The 21,924-nt window shown below is 41.6% G+C and overlaps 1 protein-coding gene across 7 annotated transcripts in view; it reads right to left on the minus strand.

Annotated features, from left to right (window-relative positions):
• FYCO1 (FYVE and coiled-coil domain autophagy adaptor 1) overlaps positions 1-8,626 on the minus strand; it is a 133,298-nt gene extending 124,672 nt beyond the window's left edge. For 3 of the 7 annotated variants that reach the window (XM_060685916.2, XM_060685921.2, XM_060685922.2), the window contains exons 1-4: positions 8,543-8,626; positions 6,507-6,674; positions 3,578-3,684; positions 2,606-2,731 (exon numbers count right to left, since the gene is read on the minus strand). In XM_060685916.2, the coding sequence (XP_060541899.1) occupies positions 2,606-2,731; positions 3,578-3,684; positions 6,507-6,561 (288 nt within the window). In that variant the 5' untranslated portion in view covers positions 6,562-6,674; positions 8,543-8,626. Of the gene's footprint in view, positions 1-2,605; positions 2,732-3,577; positions 3,685-6,506; positions 6,675-8,462 lie in introns of all 7 variants that reach the window. The other 4 variants (XM_060685918.2, XM_060685919.2, XM_060685920.2 and 1 more) reach the window with 4 other exon arrangements.
• Positions 8,627-21,924: the final 13,298 nt, after the last annotated feature.

The raw sequence follows: 21,924 nt of genomic DNA on the forward strand, positions 1-21,924 counted from the left end.
CTCCCATATAACACCTCTCCTGCGCGAGCTGCACTGGCTCCCAGTGGTCTTCCGGGCGCACTTCAAGATGTTGGTTCTCACCTTTAAAGCGCTCCATGGCTTAGGGCCAGGGTATTTACAAGACCGCCTTCTGCTATCGATAACCTCCCACTGGCCAATACGCTCTCACAGAGAGGGTCTCCTCAGGGTGCCATCGGTCAAGCAATGTCGGCTGGCGGCCCCCAGGGGGAGAGCCTTCTTTGTGGGAGCACCCGCCCTCTGGAACGAGCTACCTCCCGGAATACGGCTGATTCCGGATCTCCGCACTTTCCGTAAGGCCCTGAAGACATTTTTATTTCAGCAAGCCGGCCTGGCCTGAATAGGTTTTATGGGTTAGTTTTTTAATTGTATTGCTAGGGGTTTTAAATTGGGGCGGCCGTTTAATTTAATTTATTTTTAATTATTTTAACTTTTATATTGTATGTTATTTTAATTCTCGGCCGTTCACCGCCCTGAGTCCCTTTGGGGAGAAGGGCGGGATATAAATTTAATAATAAATAAATAAATAATAAAATACTCTGCAAACAAAGTTAGACTGGTGACTATGATTGATTAACATATTATTGAATGAAACTATGAAATACACAGATGATAGAGATAAATTGTGATTTAATTCAACAAATATTGGAAATGATTACTATGAAATATAATGAGAATTAATTTTGATGAATATGTTGAGACATAAAGATCAAATAGATAATTATGATGTAAGGGAAAGCTAAAATAATGAGATGAAGGATACTAACTACATAAGAGTTAGAGACTCGGAGGAAATAAGTGGGAAAATAACTAAAATGCTGGAAATCAGCCAAACAATGGTAGGAGAGTTGGAGGAGACTATGCTGTAAATCAGCCAAACACAAAATGCTGGAAATCAGCCAATAAAATGCTGGAAATCAGCCAAACAAAAGGAGGAGAGTTGGAGAAAAATATGCTGGAGATCAGCCAAATAACGGAAGGAGCTCTGGAGGAGACTATGCTAGAAATTAGCCAAATAAAATATGCTGGAAGTCAGCCAAACAATGGAAGGAGTTCTGGAGAAGACTATGCTAAAAATTAGCCAAATAAAATATGCTGGAAGTCAGCCAAACAATGGATGGAGTATGGGAGAAGATTATGCTAGAAACTAGCCAAATACAATATGCTGGAAATCAGCCTATAACATGGGGAGATAGGGAGGAGATAATATTGGGAATAATCTCAAAAGAGTTGATAACTTGGGAAAGAATAAGTAATATGTTCTTGTGATAAAACTGTGTAATAAGTGGGATATTAAATTGGAAAGTTTAATATACTGTGATTTGATAAAAAGGATCAAATAATTAAGATGTTGATAAAATTGTGTTTTATAAATTTTAACAAAATGGAGTTGTATTGAAATTGAACTTGATAATTCTGGTGATAAAATTGTAAGGTATATAATTAGAATAAGAGACTAGAATATTGTTAACAATTAATTGGATATTGATGAGATATAGATACAGAGATAATGAGCTAAAATTTAATTTGAAGCTAAAACTGTATTGATATATTAGATTTGTTTAGATGAAAATGTTAGAATTTTATATTTAATTTTTTTTTTCCTGTTTTAAACTTTTAAAAGATGTAATGGAAAAGTGGAATAGAGCATGTTAAAAGAATGTAAGCATGTTAACTATCTATGACCGGATCGAAACTCTGTTCTTGAAAGTTATATTTTATGTTTATATTTGGAAAAAAATAAAAAAATATTTACAAAAAAAAAAGTGTAATGACAGGATTAGAGGCGATTCAATAGAAAACCTTCAAGAAGGACAAAGGAACAGTGTACTGGATGGTTTTTTTAAATTTATGAATAAGTGCATGTTTTCGTGTTGTTTTCCTCCATATTTGGGCCCATGTTCACAAGGATATATGTTCTTACTGGATATGGATCATCAGGATATGCTGGTGTTAACTAAAGTTAGTAGTAGTATTGATCCCTCCAGTTTTTTCCCTAGACAAGATTGTTTGGTGCAGTGTATTCATTGCTTCAATACCAAAACTTGCTGAGCAGCTGTCAAGTTGGCTTATATCGCAGAAGAAAAAAAGAAGTACTGAAAGAACTAGTGTTGGTCTACTTGTTGACAAACAGAAAGTGATCCTCACATGCGTTGTTGGATTGGCCTCCCAGAAAAATAAGTTACCCGTATTTTTCAGAGTATAAGATGCACTGGACTATAAGATGCGCCTAGATTTAGAGGAAAAAAATAAACAAACAAAAGTTTTGGCCTCCACACGTGCCGTTTTCACCCTCCCCGCCCCCAGAAGCACTTTGCAGGCCAAAAACAGGCCCATTTTTGGCCTCCCGAACCCTCCGCGCGACACGTTTTTGCCAAAAACACACCCATTTTTGGCCTGCAGAGTGCTTCTGGGGTTGGGGAGGGCAAAAACATGATGTGCCGAGGGTTCGGGAGCCCAAAAACAGGCCCATTTTCTGTCTATACGACACACCGAAATTTTCATCCACTTTTGGGGGGGGAAGGGCGTCTTATACTCTGAAAAATACGGTATATGGTTGTAATGTAATGCAATGTACTTTACTTACTTCTGAAATAGACTTGACGAAGCGAATCCCATCATTTGCACCTTTAACCTTACCCAGACAGTCACAAAAATAATCCCAGTAGTCCTTCGGATTTCCTAGTAAAGTGGATTTTTCCTTCTGGTTAAACTTTGAAACAGAAAAAGGGGAAAAGGTACTTTTAAAGCAGTGGTGTACAAAACATTGATTCTAATTTGCAATTTGTGATCTGTAAATAAACCACTCAGATAGCCATCAACCTCATTCTGTTGAACTTTAGTATGAGGAGTTAATTATGTTACAAAAGTCAATGATAGCCATGAGAATAGACCCTGCAGTTACCGTATTTTTCAGACTATAAGATGTGCCTGTGTATAAAACGCACCAAGATTTCAAAGAGGTAAGTTAAAAAAAAAAGGTTTTTTTCCTTCCCCGACCCCAGGAGCACTCTGCAGGCCTCCCAAACTCTCTGCGCGCCCCGTTTTTCACAAAAATGGGTGAAAAATGGGCCCATTTTTGCAAAAAATGGGGCACATAGAAGGTTTGGGAGGCCTGCAGAGTGTTTCTGGGGACTGGCAAAAACGGGGGCGTTTTTGCCCTCCCCAGCCCCTAGGAGCACTCTGCACGCCTCCCAAGCCTCTGTTCACCCTGTTTTTGTGAAAAACGGGCCCATTTTTCGCAAAAATGGGACAAGCAGGACAGAGTTTAGGGAGGCCAAAAATGGCTGTATTCAGTGTATAAGATACATGAACATTTCCACCCTCTTTTTTGGGGGGGGGAAGTGTGTCTTATACTCCGAAAAATACAGTATTTTTATTTTATAACTTCCATTTCCTGCTTACAGTTGAATTTCTGAGATTTTCTTTGTTTAAATACAAAGCAAATTGTATTTATTTTTACTCAGTTTTTGATTCTGCTTTTCTATAAATGGTATTTAAAATTCACAATACTTGATATTAATTCTGTATAATATATTAGTTTCCTCTGAGTCCTTACCTGCAAGAGGTACTCAAGCTTATAAGAAAACTTATGCAAAATGAGAGAGTCATCTGTGATTGGTTCTCCTGCTTCTAAAAATTCTTTGTTCAATTCTGTCACAGCATCTTTTGGAAAAAACACAATGCAATCATTTGTAGTTAATTAAGAACAAGGAATGACTGTACAATTGTCTTTTTTCCTCAGAGAAATCTTGATCAGTTGGCAATGTCATAAGCTAGTATAAAACAAAATATCACACTGAAAAAAACACAAATGTTATTCTATTACAATTTATTAAAAATTAATATAGTATCAGCTTGGGCCATTTCCTGAGACTCTAGCTCACGACTCAATAGAAGACCTTGTGGCTGCCTGGGATAGGGCGGCCGCTGATGCTTTAGATCGGGTCGTGCCTTTGCAGCCTCTGACCCGGCGTCGAACCTGCCCAGCTCCTTGGTTCTCCGAGGATCTGAGGGAGATGAAGCACCGGAAAAGACGCCTAGAGAGTAGTTGGAGGACTAGTCGTTCTGAATTCGACCGAACATTAGTGAGGTCTTATATCAAGACCTACTTAGTGGCGATAAAAGCGGCGAAGTGTAACTACTTTTCCGCTCTTATCACGTCGGCAGATAACTGCCCAGCTGCTCTGTTTAGGGTGACCCGCTCCCTTCTCCACCTGGGAGCGCGGGAAGACCCCTTGCAAGGGCGAGCTGAAGATTTTGTGCATTATCTGCACAATAAAATTGCTCAAATTCAGGAAGGCTTGGATTATGACTGGGTGGGTTCAGGCGGGATGTCTGAGGTGGGTCTTGAGAATGTTATCTGGGATGAGTTTGACCCTGTGACTCCAGAGGACGTGGACAGGTTGCTGGGGAGGTTGAACGCAACCACATGTTTATTGGACCCGTGTCCCTCCTGGCTGGTGCTGGCTACCCGGGAGGTTACACGAGGCTGACTCCAGAGGATTATTAATGCTTCTTTGAGTGAGGGTTTCCTGCCCCCCACCTTGAAAGAGGCGGTGGTGAGGCCCCTCCTCAAGAAGCCCTCTCTGGACCCGGCTGTTTTGGCAAACTACTGTCCAGTCTCCAACCTTCGCTTTGTGGCAAAGGTTGTTAAGAGTGTGGTTGCGCGACAGCTCCTGCAGTACCTGGTTGAAACTGTCTATCTAGATCCGTTCCAGTCCGGCTTCAGGCTTGGGTACAGCACGGAAACGGCATTGGTCGCATTGGTCGATGATCTCTGGAGGGCTTGGGACAGGGGGTGCTCCTCTGTCCTGGTCCTATTAGATCTCTCAACGGCTTTTGATACCATCGACCATGGTATCATGCTGCGCCGGATGGAGGGGTTAGGAGTGGGAGGCATCGTGTTACGGTGGTTCTCCTATCTCTCCGACCGGTCGCAGTCTGTGTTGGCAGGGTTAGGGTTAGGGTTAGGAGAGGTCCTAACCCTAGCCCTAAGGCACCTTGTGTGTGGGGTGCCGCAAGGGTCGGTCCTCTCGCCTCTCCTGTTCAACATTTATGTGAAGCCGCTGGGTGAGATCATCCATGTTTTTGGGGCGCAGTGCCATCTGTATGCTGACAACACTCAGCTGTACATCTCCACCCCAGACCATCCCAATGATGCCCTTGACGTGATGTTCCGGTGCCTGGAGGCCGTGCAGGTCTGGATGGGGAGGAACAGGCTCCGACTCAACCCCTCCAAGACCGAGTGGCTGTGGTTGCCGGCATCCCGATATAGCCAGCTGGTGCCATCGCTGGCTATTGGGGGCGAGTCATTGACCCCCATGGAGAGGGCCCGTAACTTGGGCGTCCTCCTGGATGCACAGCTGTCTTTAGAAGAGCATATGACGGCCGTGGCCAGGGGGGCTTTTTATCAGGTTCGCCTGATACGCCAGTTGCACCCTTTTCTGGATCGGGACTCCTTATGCACGGTCACTCATGCCCTCGTTACTTCCCGCCTGGATTACTGTAATGCTCTCTACATGGGGCTCCCCTTGAGGAGCACCGGAGGCTCCAACTGGTCCAGAATGCAGCCGCGCAGATGATTATGGGGGCGACATGGCGCTCCCATGTAACACCTCTCCTGCGCGAGCTGCACTGGCTTCTAGTGGTCTTCCGGGTGCGCTTCAAGGTTTTGGTTCTCACCTTTAAGATGCTCCATGGCTTAGGGCCTGGATATCTACGAGACCACCTTCTGCCACCAATAACCTCCCACCGGCCAATACGCTCCCACAGAGAGGGTCTCCTCAGGGTGCCGTCGGTCAAGCAATGTCGACTGGTGACCCCCAGGGGGAGAGCCTTCTCTGTGGGGGCACCCACCCTCTGGAACAAACTACCCCCAGGGATACGACTGATCCCGGACCTCCGTACTTTCCGCCGGGCTCTGAAGACTTTCTTGTTTCAGCGAGCCGGGCTGGTTTAAGATTTTAATTGATTAATTTTATGGGTAAGGGGTTTTAAAATTGGGAAGCCAAATTGATTTAATTATTTTTAAAATTATTTTAATTTCCATACTGTATGTATTTTAACCTTGGCTGTTCACCGCCCTGAGTCCTTCGGGAGAAGGGCGGTATAAAAATTTAATAAATAAAATAAAATAAATAAATTTAATAAATAAATAAAATAAAACAACTAAATAAAACCAGCTACATATTATGGCCAACTTGCAAAGACTACTTAAAACTGAACACAAGTTATGCAAATGTTCTTCCTACTTGACTATAAAATTAATTTCTGAGGTGCCTGGTGAGCATTTATGTACTTAGTACAAGTCACTTTAAGTACAAGTCAAGTGTAGAATTTAAAGAAGATTCCATGGGATACTTGTAACATTCAAGAGCCTACATAGTCTTATTCTTTGTATCATGGGAATATTCTTGTTTTCCTATAAAAGGATGTGACATTCGTCATGGAATAAATAAATAGATAAATAAACAAGTGACATTTACCCTGCATATCCCGGATAATCCTCTGTAACTGAGTTTCACCACTACTTCTTGCCATTGCTGAAACTAAAATGTGGAGATTGTTCTTTTCAATTTCTCACGTAGCTAGGTGAAAGTTCATGTTGTCAGTTAAGTTAGTGGTAAATAGTCACCTCTTCAGAATCTTTAAGTCTAGAAAAAAACAATATTTAGAGTTACAATTGCTAACATTCTAATTTTTAAAAGTCATGTTTAATGTTGTTTTTTCCCTTCCTCAAATTATAAATTTCTCAAGGTTAAGACAAAAATCATCAAGGTTTTCATCTTAGGCGTCTGCATTTTTAAATGTTTAACTGTTAGGCTTCTGAAAGGTCCTAAAAACTTATTTCAAAATATGGTGACATAAGAAGTCTTTTTAATTTTCTTTTAAAGTTTGAAATGAGTTTAAAACTACAAGTAGATATGTATCCATTAGCACCCTTTGGGAGGAAGAAACAAAAAAAACCCCATCACTAAAATTAATGCCATAGATTCAGTTTGCGGGCCATGACAAAGTTAGGCATAGAGATACACCATAAATAAAACATCTAAGTATCATTTTCAATGCTTTCATTGCAACCCTATGAAGTGTCAGCATATTTCTTGACTGCTAGTTCCTTTACAGTTGACAGGCAGAAAATACAGTGTGTTTGAGTATCTTCATTGTCAATTCTAAGATCATATTGTGGAATGAATTGGGTTTGTAGTTCAGGTTTAGGTGACTTGGAACTGGCACATAAATGGTTTTTAATGTGTTCTATATTCAGAAAAGAAAGGAATAATAAAGTTGTCTGCACACTATGGAGATGTATACTGAAATGACAAATGCAGCCCAACATAGTCAATTCTAAGTAACTCAAACTGTTGTAAAATATGTGGTCTGAGCTAAGAAGTATTGTGGTCCTTCAGTTGTGGTCAATTTTGCCTGAGTGACAAAAGCCAATCCTGTGATGAGGATCATTACAGAAAGAATTAAAAATAAATTAAGCATAACTGGTTGAATTCAGATCTGCTAGCTCACATTTCAAAAATAATTGTAGAGTGAATAAATTTTGAAAAAAATACCCAAAGTTGTGAAAAGGCTAGGGAAAATTCATTGTGTGGGAAGCCTGCAAGTTTTTCATTCTATTAATTGGGCACTAGATCTGTGTTCAGAAATAGCCCAACTGGCAAGTCACAGGAGTGGAACATGTCCATGTCAGCAACCTGATAAGCAACTTCACAGGTAGCTAAATATACCTGTCTCTCTTTGCCCAACTTCACCCACCCAAGGGAGATTGATTTGTTGTTGTCCTCTTGTCAGCACATGATATTTAGGTGAGAAAACAAAGCAGCCAAGGGAATCCTGACTTTTCTTTAAACAGCAAATTTCCTTTCCACATTTCTGCTGTCTTAGGGCCATTTGATCATACTTTTACTCACAATTAATCCAGCCCACTGTTTATTCAACAGCCCAGTTGTGCCCCAACATGTTTTATCACAAGTTAAACACCAGGTACACTCCAGCAAATATTTTCTCAACCAAAAGAACTGCAGCCAATAGTTTGACTTAAACGGAAGCAAATGAGAGAAGAATCCTGCTCGCATTAATTAGTTGCTTCCCTAGAAATGCAAAGGCCCTGCAAAGGCACTTTGCAGAACGATAACTGCAAAGTGACGAACTAAAATGACCAGGACGTCGCTTGGAACAAGGCGAAAAAGAAACTAAGGTCTGTGTGAACTAAGTTATGCTAAAAAGTAAAATGAGATTCTTTTTCCCTGCCATTTTAGTTCTATTAAGTCTCGCCGCTCAACAATCATCACAGCTAGGACACTGCAGCGCATCCAGGAAAAAAAAGCAACAAGTGAAAATATTAAAAAGTTGTTGCAATAAGGAATTGACACCCAAAAACAAAGTAGATAGATCAGCTTCCACCAGTCATCTTCTGGAAAAGAAATCACCTTTATCGGGGCGCTTGCGCGAGGTTGTGGATGGAGGAAAGGGGGTGGCATTATTCCAACGAAAGACAAACGCACGTTACCTCAAACTCAAGGCAGCCATAATATCGCTAGTATCTCCATATTTTCCTACGATTCCCATGATTCACAGAGGCAAAATAACTCCCGTTGCTCTTCCGGGCAAATTTTTTTTTAACCCTTTAACTGCAAATCATAAGCACTTTACTGAAAAGCTAGTAGTTTTTGTGTGTGTGTCACTGCAAAAATCAAAGTTCTTGAATACTAATATACTAATATATATTTTTATGATTGAGACTTGGCTTAATAAATGCATTGGTTCACCAAGGTTTGGGAATTTCACTGGAGTTTTGTGGTAATGTTAATGTTTGTTTAATTTCAGTATTTATCCCATTCCAATCTTTTCCCAAGTGTTGCCTACAAACTCAGGCATCTTGAACTTGACATTTGGTTCGAGCTATCAAGAATTTGATCCCCAAATTTGAGAGAAAGAGACACTTTGTTTTGCAAAGAGGCATCTTTGTCAGCGGGAAAATAGAAATCACTAAGTAATTCAAGCAAAGCAAAAAGCATTTATTATGGGAACATCAAATCCTTTTATCAGAAACAGAAACAAATGATGTATACATTTGTATATATAATATATCAAAAAACAAGTGATCAAACAATAAAAACAATGGGCCAAGCATATAGCTGGACCAGACACCCATATACCTCCTACAACATGGGAACTTCACTTTCAGAGAATGTATGAAGACTCCTCTAGTGAGAGTATAAGGTGTACAGTGAAGGATTTATCTAAATGGCCCCCAGTTTCAGAGTCCGAAATTAAATCACTCATTGGCCAACTTAGAACTGGGAAGGCCCTAAGACAGTGATGGCTAATCTTTTTGCCATCGCGTGCCAAAAGCGGGGGTAGTGGGGGGGGAATTGCGTGTGCACGTGCCCACACCCATAATTCAATGCGCCCCATCCCCCCACGCATGCACACATGACCTCCCCGCTCTTCCCCCGCTTTTGGCACACGATGGCACGTTTGCCCTGGTAGGCCCATTTTTTGCCCTCTCCAGGCTCCAGAGCCTTTCTAGGAGCCTGGGGAAGGCGAAAACAGCCTTCCCCTCACCCCGGAGGCCCTCCGGAGGCCCGGAAACAACCTGTTTCCCGACTTCCAGTGGGCCCGGAAGGCTCGAAAATCAGCTGGCCAGCGTGCACATGTGTGCTGGACTGAGGTAGGGCAAAGCTCGCGTGCCCACAGATATGGCTCCGTGTGCCACCTGTGGCATCCGTGCCATAAGTTCGCCATCACGGCCCTAGGAGCTGACTTCATTTCTGCTGAATTATTAAAGAACAATTCGGAGTGGTGGATACCAGTTTTGACGGTGCTATAACTTATATCGACTCCATTGGCCATGTCCCAGAAGATTGGGGCTTGGCAATTGTCCCAATTTTTAAAAAGGGAAAAAGAGATGACCCTGTCAATTACACACCAATAAGTTTGCTAAATACAATCAGCAAACTCTACACCAAACACCTCCAAGATAAATTAAAGGAGTTGTTGTATCTTGAGAATTTGATCGTTGAGCAAGCCAGGTTTAGAGAGGAGAGAGGCACCATAGATCAGTGCTTAGTCCTTCATCATCTGATTGAAAAATACTGAAAGGATTAGAGCATGCTAAGCATGCGTAGATCGCCTATTATGACTTCAGGGCAGGTGGACGAAGCCTCCCACCACTTTTACTACCGATTCACAAGAACCGGACAGAACCCGGAGCAACCCACTACTGGTCTAGCTTGAATGCCATTTAGCTACCTTGAGTTCAAAATGAGTTTGGAATGTTAACTTTTTGAAAACTAGCAAAGTGTTTCAACTGTAAGAAAAACCAGAACCTCCTGGAGTTCTCTAGAACTTCCCAATCTTGAAACATTGCTTTTTACACATCCTCATTTAGAGGTAATACTGAAGCTATTCTTCCAATTATTTTAACTATTTCCTTGTGTTTTTTTTCAACAAGCATCATAAAAATAAAATTCCCACAAACACTTCCTTTCTTTTCTTTCATTTTTTACTGGTCAGAGTCATTTAACATTACTCTATTCTCTTTTTTAAAATAAACTTCTCTCTTTTTTTTTCTGTTCTAGTCAAATTTGTGTATGTATATGCTTTTGTTGTTTTCCCTTTTTAATACTATGCTTTTATGGCTATTTGCCTCTTAATACTTGTGTTAGTATTGTTTTACACTATGCCAATACTTATTTCTCCTAGAGTGACACTCTATGAAAGCAAAATATGACTTTAAAAGCACTGATTTGATGGCATTTAATCAATCAATCAATAAGCAATACCTTTATTTATTGTTAAATCATTTTATAATTGTACCTTCATCCCTTCATCTTCATGTGAGTCAAGTGTTGCAAGCAATCTACATGTTGGTTATGTACTTCCTAATTAAAAAAAAGAATGCAAAATGACTACTGTATGTTCCACTCTCCATGGATCAGGTTCTAGGAGATGAGTAGACCCACTACTTCAATGATCTAACTTACTATTTTCCTAGAACCACCCCTCATTAGGGAGGGCAATTGATGGATGTTTTCCCAGGCAAAAAATTCCTTTTTTAAAAACCCCATTTATTTCTCTTTTTTTATAATAAATTTTATTTATTTTAAATACAAGTAATGCAAACAATGCAAACATACATATATACATCTAAATACAAGAAAAAGAAAAGAAAAAGAAAAAAATTACAAATATTACAGTGTACCCCCACCCCCGGAGACCATTCCCCCCTCCCCTTATATTTCTTCTTCTATAACAGTTAAAAGATATACAATATATTCTAATTGTGCCCTTATCCCCTCCAAAACAACATATATTCTTGAGTAGGTTTATTCCCTTTGCCTTCCATCAACACTGATTTTATAAAATCCCCCCATATTTCATTATAATTGTTTGCTTTAATCATCCCTTTTTTAAATTTAATTTTTGTTGTTAATTTATAATTTGTTGCCTTACTCCAAATTTCATCATACCATTCATTTCTTTGAATATTCCAATTTCGTCCCCAATATTTAGCCATCACTAATCTAGCTGCCATTATCAAATTTACAATATTTCTTTTTTTGTTTCTTTTATATCCCGTTGTTCCACCAGCAACAATAATGCAATTCTTGGTGACATATGTAAATTTACATTCAAAAGTGCTCTAATTTCTCTAAACACCGTGTCCCATATTTTTTGTGCACTGTCACAATTCTACCACATGTGTTTATATGTTCCAATCTCTTTCTTGCATCTCCAACAAATATTTATATATTTACCATCTATTTGATTTAGTTTACTTGGTGTTAAGTACCACCTCCATATCACTTTATATCCATTTTCCTTAACTCTAATTGACATATTCTTACATACTCTTCTATTCGAAATATTTTTTTAAAGTTTTTTATTAATAATTCAAATTTAAAAAACAATGGACATGGTTTGACATCTCCGGTTTCTAACATTTCTGTCTAATTCAAATTAATAAATAATATATTCCTTAATCTATATACAAATTTACATATATCTTACTTCATTATATGTCAAGCATACTACATAATTCCTCCTAAACAACTATATCCATATCCAATAAACCTATATCACACACACAAGTTCAGTATACATTGACATATATATTTCTAGACATTCACTACACTTTCTTCTTAGCATTCTTCCTCTTGTCTAACCATTCATAAAATTTAGTCCAGATTTCATAATATATTGATTCGCTTTTATTTTTATGTTCCAAAGTGAGTCTGTCCATTTCTGCACAATTGAAGATTTTACATAACACTTCTTCTGAAGGTGTTTCTTTATTCTTCCATTTCTGAGCAAATGCTATTCTTGCAGCTGTATCTAATATTAGGTAGGTTACATTTTTATTATATTTGCCATCTGTCATTCCCAATAAGAAAAATCCTGGTTTGCCTTTTATTTTAATTGTTAAAATTTCTTCTAGCCAGCTTTTTGTTTGATACCAAAAACTTTTTGCTTTCGAGCACTCCCACCACATATGGTAATAGGACCCTAGGACCAAGTCACATTTCCAACATCTTGAAGAATATTTTTTACTAATTTTTGTCAATCTTGTGGGTGGGAAGTGCCACCTGTAAAACATTTTATACAGGTTTTCTTTATATGAGGTTGCCAATGTAATTTTAATATTTTTTCCCAATAGATTCATCCAATTATCCAAATCAATACTATGACCAAAACATTTACTCTAGGATATCATAGTCTCCTTTACTTGTTCTTTAAGCATGTCTTGTTCTAATAGATAATGGTATAATTTCTTTATGGCCTTACTCTCCGTACTTAGTAAAATTTTATCCAATTCTGTTTATTCTATTTTTATACCCCCATTCCTTTTTATCCTTCATAAATTTGGATTGTATTTGTAGATATGCCCACCATTCTAATTCAATTCCCCCTTCCTTTAAATAATTCCTTGATTTCAGTTCTCCTTTCTCATTTAGTAGTTCTATATATGTAACAACACCTCCTACTTCGATGAGATTCGGATGCGTGAGCATTTCTACTATCGATATCCAATTGGGGACTTCTATATAGCTATTTTTTTAGTCCTGATCCAAGTATCTAAAGTGCCCTCCTGATGTAATGCCTTTGGAAGTACTGGTGGATTTTATACTTCTCCCAGAGGATAGTGTGCCACCCTATTTGAAGATCATACCTTCTAATGTCAATAATATTCTATTTTTGAGATGTAACCAGTCACTTACCCACAACAAAGCAGAGGTGAAATGCTCCCGATTTGGACCAGATCACCCGATCCAGTAGCGATGGCTGCAAGTGGTTCGGAGAACCAGTAGCAAAAATCCCCCCCCCATGCTCAGCTGAGCTGCGCAATCATCAGAGGCTTTTTTTTAATTTTTAAAAGCATTTTTTCTACAACCTCTTCAACTGAAAAAATGCTTTTAAAAGTAAAAAAAAAAGTCTGATGATCACGTAGCTCAGCTGGGATCGTCAGAGGCTTTTAAAAGCATTTTTTCCACAAACTCTTCAGCTTGGGGGGAAAACACAAATGAGCAAGAATTGAAAAATCAATTAACAAAAAGAAAATAGGTACTGTATTTTTACAAGAAACACTTCAAAAGAAGGAAGGGGTGAATGAATTTAAGTTATACTATTGGGGGCGAAGCATTGGCCCCCACGGAGGGGGCTAGCAACTTGGGTGTCCTCCTGGATTCACGGCTGTCTTTAGAAGAGCACTTGACAGCCGTGACCGGGAGGATTTTTCATCAGGTCCACCTGATCCGCCAGTTGCGTCCCTTTCTGGATCGGGACTCGTTACACACGGTCACTCATGCCCTCGTCACCTCCCGCTTGGACTATTGTAACGCTCTCTACATGGGGCTCCCCTTGAGGAGCACTCGGAGGCTCCAACTGGCGCAGAGTGTGGCTGCGCAGGTGGTGATGGGAGCGACGTGGTGCTCCCATGTAACGCCTCTCCTGCGCGAGCTGCACTGGCTCCCGGTGGTCTTCCGACTGCGCTTCAAGGTTTTGGTCATCACCTTCAGAGCGCTCCATGGCTTAGGACCTGGCTATTTACGGGACCGCCTGCTGCCACAAATAGCCTCCCACCGACCAGTACACTCCCATAGAGAGGGGCTCCTCCGGGTGCCATCGGCCAAACAATGTCGACTGGCGGCCCCCAGGGGGAGAGCGTTCTCTGTGGGGGCACCTACGATCTGGAACGAGCTCCCCCCGGAGATACAGAGGATTCCGGATCTGCGTACCTTCCGTCGCGCGCTTAAGACGTTCCTATTTCATCAAGCTGGCCTGACCTAAATTTTTCCTCTTTTTAAATGGAAATTTTAAATTTGGTTTTAGTTTATTGTGGTTTTAAAATTGGTTCAGCCAAATTTATTTAATTAGTTTTATCTCTATTTGAAATTTTGTATCTATATGTTTTATTTTATGGCTGTTCACCGCCCTGAGTCCTTCGGGAGTAGGGCGGTATACAAATTTAATAAAATAAAATAAATAAATAAATAAATACTGGGCTGATGTATATGAAAAGGCATTTGGTACATCAAAAGCAAAAGGAGTAGCAATCGTTGTAGCTAAAAGATGTGAATTTATGATAAAAGCCATAAGAAGGTATAGTAAGGGAAGATTTCTTATAATTCAAGGCTTGATTTATGGACAAGAAGTTACCTTAGCAAACTTGTATGCACCTAATATAAACCAAAGAGAGTTTTATAATAGGGTATATAAAGAAATAAAAGAAGTCAAAAAAGGGCATGTGATAATGGCAGGTGATTATAATATAGTTATGGATAGCAAAATTGACAATCCAACCCATTAAAAGCGGAAATAAAGTATAATAATACAGATTTAAGAAAATTTATTCATAGAAATAGACTGAAAAATGTTTGGAGAGAATTACATGGTTATCAAAAGAGTTAAATACGTTTTTCTGGTAGACATAAAAATTTTACAAGAATAGATTATATATTTGTAACACCGGAAATATTATCTAAAATAATGAGAGCAGAGATAAAAATAATTAAGATATCTGATCACGCAATGGTAACTACCCTGTTTTCCTCAAAATAAGACATCCCCTGATAATCAGCCCAATCGGGCTTTTGAGCGCATGGCAGTAAGGCCAAGAGCTTATTTCAGAGTTCAAAAAAATATAAGACAGGGTCTTATATTTGGAGAAACATGGTATGGATATGGAAATAGATTGAGATTATAAACCCCATTTATTTCTTAGTAAACTATTTATTTATTAAATTTATTTGGTTATAGAGAGATAGCAAAGTAGCAAGATAGGGATCTTGACAGATAACCATTTGTTTAGTGACTATTCAAGTTATAATGGCGCTGAAAAAAGTGACTCATGACTCCTCACACTTACAATTGTAGCATCTCACAGTTATCTGTTTAACATTCAGATGCTTGGAAATTGACATGTATTTATGATGGCTGCAGCATCCCAGGGGCACATGATTGCCGTTTGTGATCTTCCCAGCCACTTTCTGATAAGCAAAGTCAATGGGGGAAATCAGATTTACTTAGCAACTGCCGGGTTTGACTTAAGAATTGCAGTAATTTGCTTAACAATCACGGCAAAAAAGGTTGAAAAAGCGAGCATAATTCACTTAACAACTGCCTTGCTTAGCAATGGAAATTCTGCTCCCATTTGTGGTCAGAAATTGAGGACTACCCTTATAATGGTTTGTCTTCACAGATGGTGCTTGGTGCTTCACAAATAGGAGGATGAGAGCACTGAACCAACTGACTGGATGTGCCCTAATTTGGTAATCTTCTTTATTTTATTAAAAAGGATTAGGTGAAAGAATTATGTATATCTAGGTAAAGATTAGCTAAGAATATACTCTTCCTTTATTCTCAAATAGTGGAAAAATAACCATGAGCCTTTTAAAGCCCTATGCTAGCCTTCCTTGACTAGCTATTCTCCAACTATGTTGAGATCGAACGTCCCACATCTGCTAGTTACGATGTATCTTAATGCAGCAGAATGGACAAGAGTACTCTCTATAAGTAAAATACTAGTATCCCAAAAAGCCAGTTCACTCTTCCTACCCCCCTCAAAAAAAAAAAAAAAAGTAATCAGGGAAAATAAATGGCAGTTTGGCTATGGAATTTTGGGGGAATCAGAATGAGTCCATAATAGAGGTATAAAAAAAATGTTAGACCTCTGAGTCAGTGGTAGCAGAGATGGTGAGGTGAGAGCAAACTGGTTCTCTCTGACGGTTAGTTTGGCCCTCCTGCCCGCCCCTTCGTTATACATACTATTGAAATGAAATACCAGAGTGTTTTAATCTGTAATAAACATCACCAATATAACATGTTCTATTTAAACTACATGTCCCATAATGCAATGTTCCACTTTCCTCTCCCACCTGATATAAAAGGTACTCACCTTCTCTTTGTGCTCCACTTTCATTTGTGTTCCAACAAATGTACCTAAAAAGAATATCAAAGGATAGACTTATTAGTTTAGAAACAAAATAAAACATATATTTTGATTCTATTTATATGGAGTTGTTTGGCTTGATCCTTTTTAACATAACACATTGTTAGATCCGAACAAACTCAGCATGAGGCGACTAGATGAATCAACAGAACTGTTTATTACTTCAGAATACACAACTGGGAAACGAATCGCCTCAGCCGGTGTTTGAGCTCTTATATAGGGAGAGCCCGGCTGCCCTAACCAATCAGAGGTGAGGAATCTCCCGCGCGTGTGACGTAACGTGGAAGAGGCAACAGTAACAAAAACATCAACTCATTTAACCCTTGCCAAACAGAACACCCCTCCCCCCTTGGATCGCACAAGCATAATCATTTAGGTACGCCGGGCGCCTTCGCTCTTGCTCGGATCGCCTTAATACTGGACTGGCCACTTGCAGGCCCAGTTCCAGTATTGGTGGAGGAGTGGCTGGCTCAACAGGTGGAGTGTGTTCTGGAACGGACCCCCGGGCATCTGTCTCAGGTAAGTCAGGCGACTGCTGCATTTCTTCAGGGCTCCACTGTAATCTCTCAGTTGTATGTGGGCTTGGAGTTGGACGAAACACGGGGGTTGGTTGCCCACCTGGTGACGGTCTCTCCACCCCTGCTGGAACCTGGACTAACGAGCGTCTCCGTAACTGGTCCACATGGCGCCGCCACATTCTGCCATCAATGAGCAGGACCCTGTAAGAGCAGGAGCCCGTTATTTGTAAGATCTGTCCTGGTAACCACCGAGGGTCGCCCCCATAGTTCCGAGCAAAAACCAGGTCCCCCTCTGTAAACACCCTGGGTGGCAAGCAGCCTGTCATGGGCCATTCCAGTGTGTACAAGGGGTGCAGACGGTCTAGCGTAGTGTGTAATCAGCGGCCCATCAGCATCTCAGCTGGACTTCGGTTAATATTTGGGCAAGATGTCGTATGTTGAGACAGTAGGTAGGTAGACACCCTTTCCTGCCACCACCGTGGCCCAAGCCTGGCCAGGGCCTCTTTAGCTGACCTCACGGCCCTTTCCGCTAAACCATTACTGGATGGACAATAAGGGGTGGCCTGGGCATGGCGGATTCCTAGACCGGCCAAGAATGCCTGGAATGGGGCGGACATCAGTTGTGGGCCGTTATCGGACACCAAGACATCCGGAAGGCATGTGTAGCAAACAGCTTATTCAATACATGTATAACAGCCTCCGAGTTAGCGGATGGCATTATTTCACCTCGACCCATCGCGAGTAGGCATCCACCACAATAAGAAATTGGCGACCCATGAAAGGACCTGCAAAATCTAAATGGACCCGCGACTATGGAGTCTTCGGAAATTCCCACTCCCTGGGTGGGGCGGATGGTGCCACTGGCCTTGAGAGCTGGCAAGTATGGCATTTACCCACCCACTCAGTTATATCCTGATCAATTCCAGGCCACCACACATAACTTCTGCCCAGTCCCTTCATCCTAACAATCCCTGGATGGGCTTCGTGTAGACACTCTAATATAGACGTACGTAACCTAGGGGGAATGGCCACCCTATGCCCCCACAAAAGACAACCCCGGTGGACAGAAAGTTCATGTTGCCGGAGCCTGTACGGCTTGAACTGTTCGGGTACACGTCCCAATGGCCACCCCCTACCCACCCAGTCAAGCATCTGAGCTAGGACTGGGTCGTCAGCTGAGTAGGCCACAACGTCGGTTGTGGTCAACGGAAGAGGCAGGTCCTCCACAAGGAGTACCGAGGATGCTGGCACAGGGTCCACGACGGACAAGGGTAGGGGACAACAACACACGCATCAGCATGTGCAATTTGCTTACCTGGCCTGTAGACCAGGGTATAGTTATAAGCTGCTAAAAATTCAGTCCAACATGACATTCTAGGGGAAAGTATCAAAGGTGTTTGGTGGTCCCCCGCTAAGAGTCCTAGAAGGGGTTTATGGTCGGTAACCAATTCGAAATGGCGGCCATAAATATAATCATGGAATTTCTTGACAGAGGCCACAGCAGCCAGTGCCTCTCTGTCCAATTGGCTATACATACGTTCTGCAGAAGATAGAGTGCGTGAATAGTAGGCAATAGGTGCTTCCAAACCATTTGGAAAATGATGACTAAGGACAGCACCAATGCCAAAAGGGGATGCGTCAGCCGTTAGAATTAATGGCAATTGGGAGCTGTACTGTACAAGGACAGCAGAGGATGTTAGTAATTCTTGGACAGCTCGGAAATAGCGGGATTCAGCCTCCCCCCAAGACCAGGGTGTGTTTTTCCCTAGTAGACGGTGAAGGGGTTCAGCAACAGTAGCCTTATGGGGCAGAAATACACTATAAAAATTGAGGAGCCCCAGAAAGGCTTGTAGGTCAGCCTTGCACATGGGAATGGCAGCGTGCTTTATAACTGCCACCTTGGAAGGAGTGGGGTGAATACCCGTGGCATCAATTAAGTAACCTAAAAATTCAACTTGTGGCACTCCAATTTGACATATAGTTTTTTTCAATTTGAGTCCAGCCTTCCTAAACCGAAGAAGGACAGCCCTAACACGCCTGACGAGCTCACTCCGCGAAGAAGCGGAGATGAGCACGTCATCAAAATAGGGCACAACCCCAGGGAGTCCATGCAGGAGCTGTTTAAGTTTTGGAACAACCCCGGGGCAACACTGATACTGAATTGTAAGCGCTTGCATCTAAACACTCCCCGGTGGGTTACAATTGTTTGAGCCTCAGCTGAGGCATCATCCACCGGGAGCTGCTGATAAGCTTGAGCTAAATCTAACTTAGCGAAAATGGAGCCAGAACCTAGGGAGTGGAGCAGGTGTTGAACCACTGGAACCGGATAGGGGTTGGCTTGTAATGCCCTATTTAAGGTACTCTTAAAATCAGCGCAGATTCAGACCGAGCCATCTGGCTTGATAGGAAGGACAATTGGTGTTTCCCACCTGAATGGTTAGTGGGTTTTAACACTCCCTGAGCTTATCCAGCTCCGCCTCAACTTTTGGACGGAGGGCTAGAGGAACTCTCCGGGGTTTGAGCCTAATGGGGGCAACGTTGGGGTCTAAATTTAGCAAAATTGGGGAGCCCACATATTTACCCAGGGTATTGTTGAAATCATCTCCGAATTCACGGGTTAACACATCAAACTCGCTCTCTGACATTGTTGAATGAATACCTGAAATAGCAAGCCCAAGGGAACTAAACCAGTCTAACCCTAACAAACTGGAGAGAGAACCGTCTACCACAATTAAAGGGAGGCAGCCAGTAAAATTATCTTTTTCCACTAGGAAACGACCCTGCCCGATAATTGGAATCCTATTGCCCTGATAGTCTCAAAGTTTAACTGGGCAGGGGCGTATCTGGTTCTTCTGCAGACTAGGCAACATTTCTTTGAGGGTGGTCCAGGAAACAATAGATTTAGATGAGCTGGTGTTGACTTCCATGCGACACGGAACGCCTTAGATCTTCACAGTCAGGAACAACTTGCTCAATCGCGCAGCAGAGCCATGGTGGGTGGTCACTTCCGTGACCCGCCGGCCTCGGAAAATCGCAAAATAGTCTTCACTGCTGTTGACCGCCACACCCTTGGGTCGAAAAGTGGGTGGCCTCTGGTGTCCTGAGCGGCAAACCTTTGCAAGGTGGCCCAGTTTGCCACAACGTCGGCAGGTCACTGAATGGAAACGGCAAGTCGCTCTGGGGTGTTTCTCGCCACAACTTAAACAGGAGGACGGAGGGTTTTTATTCTCAGTTGGCCGCTTCCCCTTTCCAGCGAATGCCTTAAGGCGGCTGACCTCCGACTCTCCTGCCTCGTCCTCAGAAACCACCTCCTCAGAATGGACAGCCCCAGCTTGGCTAACAGGGGCTTGGAACTTCCGAATGTCCACAGCAGATTTGTCTGACATTTCTGCCACCTGAGCCACCTCGATGGCAGTTTGAAGATCTAAGGTTTTCTTCGCTAATAAACGCCTCTGCAACTCTATGTTATGCACCCCACAAACCAACTGCTCAACCAAGGCATCGTCTAGATCCCGAAATTCACAGTCCAGGGTGGCCATTTGCAATCGGGCAACGTACCGGTTAACAGGCTCACCTTCCTCCTGCAGGATTTGCCTCAAGTTAAACCTATGGGCTATTCGTAAAGGGGTCGGAGCATAGTGAGCCCTCAGTTTTCCCCTTAGAACGTCCCAGGGTGTAGTATGTACGGGCTGTGGAGCGACTAACGCTCTGGCGGTGGCAAACATCTCAGGGCCACAAGCATTCAAAAAATGAGCCCTTTTCTTACTGCTAGAGAGGTCGGTAAAATCGTTAGCCTCTAAAAAGCATTCAAACCGATCCTCATATGCATCCCAAGTTTCGGTGGCAGCATTGTATGGGGCGAAAGTTGGAGGAGCCATCCTTACTTCAGCGGCTTGTGTGTGTGGCTGACTGTTTATATACTCGATGGGCGCCTCAGAAAGATCCCACCCTCGTCGCCAGTGTTAGATCCGAACAAACTCAGCATGAGACGACTAGATGAATCAACGGAACTGTTTATTACTTCAGAATACACAACTGGGAAATGGATTGCCTCAGCCGGTGTTTGACAGCTCTTATATAGGGAGAGCCCGGCTGCCCTAACCAATCAGAGGTGAGGAATCTCCCACGCGTGTGATGTAACGCGGAAGAGGCAACAGTAACAATAACATCAACTCATTTAACCCTTGCCAGACAGAACACACATACTTTATATTCGGCTGTTTTTAGCCCAGTTGAAATGCACGACAAAGCGGATTGCCGCATCTCAGCTGTTCCTTAATACACTGCGTTTGTGCAAAGCACATGCATGAAGCAAACTGGTGGTAACACAGGTTGAAACCCACCACTGCTCTGAGTGCATAGTTACAACCATGCTATTTATTTTTAATCCTCCCTATGAGGTTCTTAAGATATTTTGCCTCCTTTAAACAAATGAAGATTTAAAATGATTACTGAATAAAAGTCAATGCAGTGAGTTGCTGCATTTCAGCTAATAATGGAAAATAAAGATGTATCAGTTAAAAAAAACCATCTCTACATTTTGAGGTCTTCAGATTAAAAATGTTTGCAAATATAGTTTTGGCCTGTTGAAGTGTCTGTGTCTCGGAATAAAGATTATTGTACAAGTTACTAGTATGATCTACAGGAATCAAAATTCTGGGACAAAGTAACAACTGATTTCACAGTCTGAAAAATATAAATGCTGATTGAAGTTCAATTCTATCTCCTGCCTTATGAGTGAAGTGTGGACCCTACACATAGGAAAATAAAAAGACCCTGCTGGATTAGGCCCAGTTAATCCAGTACTCTGTTTCACACAATGGTCAACTAGATTTGTTTGAGAATTTCCACTGCTCTTCTTAGCAGTCAGTATTTAAGGCAAACTGCCTATAGTTCTCAAGACAAGTAGTACTAAAGATC

This window comes from Pantherophis guttatus, chromosome 4 (assembly GCF_059756535.1).
Source record: "Pantherophis guttatus breed Tessera chromosome 4, ASM5975653v1, whole genome shotgun sequence".
Lineage (NCBI taxonomy): Eukaryota > Metazoa > Chordata > Lepidosauria > Squamata > Colubridae > Pantherophis > Pantherophis guttatus.